We start from the raw sequence: 6,000 nt of genomic DNA, 5'->3' as shown, positions 1-6,000 counted from the left end.
ATTGACTAAAAAAATATAATGTTTGGCTTATAACTTGGAGCAACTTCTTCAAACTTTAAGATGACATACTGCCTTTTTCAGCATCTTAATTGAAAAAATGTACAAAACCCAAAAAACCTATAGCATATCAAATTATTTTAATATTTACCTATTTAATAAGGTTTACATAAATCAAATGAGAGCATCAAATATTTCATAAAAAAAAAATTTCTGCATTAAACTGATGTCAATTTATAAAAATGGGACCAAAACATTATAACAGAACAGTTACAAGTCCTGAAGAAAGTGACAGTTTTGTGTTTAGATAGATATCGCACAATGTTGGTAAGTAACAAAAATTTGTGAACAATTACGATTGCTAGATTGTCATTTGTTGGTATTCAAAACACATTTCAAAACACAACGAAATAACATGAATCTTTGTGATTTATTATTGATTCATACATTCATTTGAAATATACAGAATCTGGGAAAGGGATGTGGTTTTTCAAAAACATGATTACATTAAAAAAATATATAATTTTTTATATCAGTATCCCCTGTTAATCTTCTGCTGCTGGTCGAGAAGTGTCTGCTGCAGGCTCACTTTGGCATCTTCAAAATGTGGATTGAGATTCAGTGCTGTCTGGAAATCACTCTTTGCATCATCAAAAAACCCTGGAAAAAAAGGCAAAATACATTTAAGAGTTATGTTTTTTGAAACGATGCTGGTGCACAGAAAGAACAATGTAGTAGAGGATTTGCAAAGAAGCAGCGCCACCTAGTAGCTTCAAAAAGTACACTTCAAATTGACATGAAAATAAAAGGGCTTTTAATTTTAAAAGTATTTAGCGGAAGTAGGTTTTTACGCTCTACGTCAATTATTTTCCGTGTCATCTTGATAAATAATGCTTCATACCTACCTAATCTATAATGTATGAGACCTCTGTTGTAAAAGGGAACCTCAAACTGACTGTCAGCTTGTATTGCAGAAGTGTAATCCTCTATTGCTTCATAAAAATCCACCCGGAAGTACTTTATCTGCCCACGGTTGTTATAAGCGGCGGCCAACTTCCCAGCTTCACAATTGCTGTTACGAAAACGAAGAAGGAAAAAAATGTACATATATGAAAAATAAAAATACAACGTGAAAATAAAAGACAAAAAAATCAAACCAAGTAAGCTGTGCTGTGTAAGAAAATCAGATAATCGATTTTGGCAGGTAGACGGTGACGTACACATGACGACCCCAGCCAGTTCAGAACTTCAAATAGCTGCTTTACTTTAACCTCCTAAAAAATAGTAAAATAGTACCTGGACCGGAAACAAGACGAAATGAACTTTGAGTACAGACCCTCCGCCAAATTAAAATTGCGCGTGTTAAATTCTGTGTGGGCATTTTGAAGAATTTGGAGGGTGTCTTTATCCATTAGCTAAAAGGTAAACAACAGCCCAGTTAACTGCGGATGTGACGTATTCTGACCGATTGTCCAATCACATTTCAAAATGTTTGAAGTAGGCGTGGCGATATTGAAGCCTTGATTTTCTTTGACGGTATAAAAATTAAAAGAAGTCGAAATTGGAACACAATTTTTGTCTTTCACAAGACCTAATTATACTACACAAAATCAAATTTAATATATCGGAAATAAACGGAATGGAATAAAATAAAAAAAATTGTTATTGAAGAATTAACTTCATTTAAAAATGCAAGTTATCATTATATTACCTGCTGTCTGACCCCCCCCCCCCCCCCCCTAAAAAAACCCCAAATGATTTCAACAACACTTTTCATACAATGATGCCAACTTCAAATTCAATTTTTACTAATTTGAAATGCAGTGTTGTAACACCAGGGGGCAGACTTTCTATGGATTTCCATTAAACAAAATAATGAGGACTCAAAAAACAAATTGCAATTGTTTTGGGACATCCATGCAAATGATTATGTACAATTCTCTGCTCTTTGCTACATTATCAATTGTTTATGTCATATTGATCAAAATGTATTATGTAGTTCACTGTGCAATAGTCTTACTCCTCAAAACACCTAGTCATTAGTTCATCGTATAAGTCATTAACTGCAAAATGGTTGACCAAGTTGTCATAATGTGACAAACGTATTTCGCTGCATTGCAAGAGAGGATATTCGCTGTGATGTGGATGAGAATTTGTGGCCTAACATACAGGAACGACAAGAGGTGTAGGAAGACCACACCAATTCCTACTGCACTGCCTGTACTGTTATATAGAGAATGTTGTCCTATCTTTTTTTCCCTTTGTGTTACTGTTTGCAGTGGGTTTTTTCTATTTTGGCATGACATGGACTGTCAACAAATTACAATGAACAATAAAAGTGTAAATGTGAATCTTGTCCAGTCTCTTGCAATCAAACAAAAAAGGTGTAACTTACATTTTACAATAATTGTCATCAAACCTTTAGCCATAGTTTACATCAGAACCTCCCTCTAAAGTACAGTTATATTGACAACATGACTAAGTAATTTGACTGTCTTGTTCATAGACAGTGACACAAGGACTTGACATTCTGATGGCACTGACATGTTCAATGACATAAAGACTTAGTTTTAAGAGCTTTTGCAAGAAATCCATAGTGTTTTGCTGTTTGTAGAAATTGTTTTGAGAAATGCACACACGTATTTGCAAACTTCAATTCTGATCTGAGAATTGTACTAAAGTGACTGAGAAAAACTGTAATGGAAGCATTTCAATTAAGTCCGTGATCAAACTAAACCTCGACCCAATCAGGATTTTAAAAGATCAATTTTTTTTTATTGTAAAAAATACAAGAAGAAGTAGAAAAAAAACAATCTTATTTGACATCTGCCACAATGAAACAAAATCTCAACAACAAGTTGCGAGGCCAAGAGGCCCCCTGAAAATAAAATAAAATCTTTTTGGGGAAAAAGACTCAAACAGCAAATGTGTGTTTACCTTCAGGGGTTTGCTTATCTTTGGTCTCTGATGAGTTGACAAAGGTCAAACAGAGACTGGGACTATTAAATCCTATATTAGGTCAATAATATGGAAGCAGCTGTTTAAAAAAAAACATGTAATCACATAAAATAATATGAGGTTTAAGGTAAAAAGGAATGACATAATTTTATTGCATTCTTTTTACTTTGTTTATTATTTTAACTATTATATATATTTTTTTATCTTATTTGTTTTTATTCTTTCTTTGGGAAGCACTTTGAGATGCTATGAAGCATGAAAAGCGCTATATAAATAAAGTTGAATTTGAATTTGAATTTGAATTTTACTGACATACTTTTTTTTTTTTACAGAAATACTCACAAAGACCTTGTTTGTTGTTTAGAAATAAAACAAATAATTACTTAAACTTTTTTTTCCTTTATTACCTTTTACCTTCAGTATCTGAAGCTATTTCAGATGGTTTAGACAGGTCAAACTGGTTTATTCTGCACCCTGAAGCGCAGGTTGTTCAGGTCGTTATGTTCAGCAGCCTCAGAGCTTAAATGTGGCTGTTTGCTGACAGAATTGACACAGAGACTCCGGACAGACACTCATCTATCACATTGCCACTTCTCATAAGACTGTACCTAAATAACAGTTCTTATTTCATTGCAGTCAAAGATATAAGTTGATGATTTAAGTTTTTACAGTTTGATTCATAGATTAGAAGAGAAACTAAGTAATATTTGTTTCTAGGGAGATAAATATGTTGACTTAGTACACAAATTTACTTAGATGTCTGGAATTCTGGTTTTCATAAATACTTAAATTGATAAATGAAAGATACATCTATGCTGGTTTTAAGTTTTTTTATTTAAATTATTTCAGTCTTTACCCAGGCTTTTTTGGAAAATAAACGACAAATATGCTTCTGTCAGACCAGACATTTCCATAAAATCAAGCTGAAGCTTCAAGTTCATCACTAGCTTCTGTTAAATCCTCAGAACAAGGAAGGATTGTACCACATTTGATGCATCTTTTCCACTTCTCAGAGGCATGTGACATCCATTCGTCTTCTCCCTCTGAAACCCTGCAGGTGTGTGAGTGTGCGGCAACCGTGAGCTGAATCAGCAAACAAACATAAAGCAGCTGTCTGTTTAAAGAAAAAGGAGGGAATAAAAAGGGAGGCCAGAGGTAAACGTCTGGACTCACAGACGCCGCAGACAGAGACGCTCTGTTGTCAAGGCTGTTTCAACAAACACACCAGGACATTCCAGGGATGACCCGCGTCTGTTGTTTTCTGCATCAGATGCTGTTTAAACGATAACAGTAGTTAATAGAGAGTGCAAAGAATGCAACAAAGATGAACAAATTGCTAAATAGTGGTTTTAAAAAAATAATTTTTTAAGTGTTTCTTAATTGTTTATTTTTTTTGTACTTGTCAATTCTACGTCTTTTCGGCCCTTTTTTGAAGCGATATTTAATTGTGGGTATATTTTATAAGAAAGTTTCTTCCCGAAGGCATAAAGTAGTTAATCAAAAGGATTAAATTAATAAAATAAAACAAACTAATAGTCAAAGTAGTGTGAGCCTGGTAAGATGCTATAGACTGATCTCCATCTGACCTCAAGATATCAGAGCTGTTTCAACTATAGCACATAGTTAATAGAAATGTCACACCTTCACTATCACATCTATGTTTCTGTTTTGACACAGCTACACACACAATGTAGAAATGTTAAATATTGCCAGGAAGACATATAGAGCCTCATTTATACCCACAGAAACATTTTACCCTAAAGCAAGCAGCCCTAAATGTCTCATAATGAAGCCTCTAATATTTCTTTATGACCCTAATTTATTGAAATTATTTGACATAAATATCACATAAAAATGTAGTTAGGAACAATTTTATCTGATTTTCTAAATTTCAAAAAGCAATGAAGAAGTTCAGTTTTTCCCCACTACTCACAATAAATCAGGGATATTATTAGTTACGCGACTGCTTTTTCCTATTTGGCCTAAATTTTACTGAAGTATGCAAAAGTACTCTTTGATTTAACAAATATTGAATTATATGATTGGTAGTTTGATATTTATTACCCCCAAAATTTAGACAATAATAAAGATAGCCCCAAATAACACAAATTGACCATTTGCTGCAATGACAGCTTGACAGCGATGTGTCATGCTCCTCCGTAGACTCATGATGTTGTTTTGAGGTAATACCTTCCACTCTTCCACAAGTCCTACATGCAGTTCTGCTACGTCACTTGGGAGTACGATCGTCCAGTCTCTGCTTCAGCTGGTCCCAGTAGTGCTCTATGGGGTTCAGGTCGGGGGACATTGCTGGCCAAACCATATGAGGCAGTTCCACTTCCTGTAGTCCAGCTGTGACAATTCTGGCACCATGTGATGGTGATGTCTTTGAGGTAAAACATGCAGAGACTGGACCATCAACAATAACCAAATTGTTTTTGCTTAGACTGTTGCAGCTCCTCCACCAAAGCCAACTCTGGCTCACCTTGCCTTTTTACGCTGACCACCATCATTTCTGTGCTACGTGACCCAGTACTAATCTGTGAGCAGGGTGGTAGACCATTGCTGCATTATCCAGATCACATGGTCTTGTGCCCACTGCAAATGTTCACGGAGGTGTCTTGGTGTCAGTGGAGTCACCTGCAACGGTCATGTGGGATTCAATTTAAAGTGGTGGAGTCTGTTGTGAATGGTTTATGTGGAAAACCTAGTAAACTTCACATCTGATAAACGGGCTGCAGCCATGTGGCATTTGCTAAACCATGTCTGAGTGCAGAGATCCTGAAGTACTGATCATGGTTGTGGTCCCTCCTGTCACCAATCCTGCTAGTAGTTCTTTGTCTTGATGCAAGTCAGCTGATGACACTTTGAGACAAGTTCACCTGCAACATCTGACTGCATACCACCAACCTGGTGCGCTAAAAAAGCAGCACCAGCTATCGCCAGCTGGCGCTGTTTGTCCGATGAGCGGCGTTGTGTGTTAATGGTGGTTTGAATGATGAACTTCCAATTACTTGTTGGCAAAATCAGCTTTTTATTCACACA

At 35.6% G+C, this 6,000-nt stretch overlaps 1 protein-coding gene across 1 annotated transcript; it reads right to left on the bottom strand.

Moving 5' to 3' along the window:
• Positions 1-408: 408 nt before the first annotated feature.
• On the bottom strand, positions 409-1,468 carry ttc32 (tetratricopeptide repeat domain 32). The gene is made up of 3 exons (XM_004083449.5): positions 1,294-1,468; positions 903-1,069; positions 409-657 (listed from the first exon to the last, which is right to left on the bottom strand). Exons 1-3 carry the CDS (start codon positions 1,407-1,409, stop codon positions 530-532), a joined length of 411 nt encoding a protein of 136 aa, XP_004083497.1. The 5' UTR covers positions 1,410-1,468; the 3' UTR covers positions 409-529.
• Positions 1,469-6,000: the final 4,532 nt, after the last annotated feature.

The sequence above is a fragment of the Oryzias latipes genome, chromosome 24, assembly GCF_053564925.1.
Source record: "Oryzias latipes strain Hd-rR chromosome 24, Olatipes_Hd-rR_3.1".
NCBI lineage: Eukaryota > Metazoa > Chordata > Actinopteri > Beloniformes > Adrianichthyidae > Oryzias > Oryzias latipes.
This window is presented reverse-complemented; position numbering and strand designations above follow the sequence as displayed.

Excerpts from the sequence above, each read along its gene's own strand:
- ttc32 (XM_004083449.5), bottom strand. The coding sequence starts at position 1,409 with ATGGATAAAGACACCCTCCAAATTCTTCAAAATGCCCACACAGAATTT. Across the intron at positions 1,070-1,293 it reads TCGTCTTGTTTCCGGTCCAG|CAATTGTGAAGCTGGGAAGT; the intron begins GTACTATTTTAC and ends TTTTCGTAACAG. Across the intron at positions 658-902 it reads TCTCATACATTATAGATTAG|GGTTTTTTGATGATGCAAAG; the intron begins GTAGGTATGAAG and ends CTTTTTTTCCAG.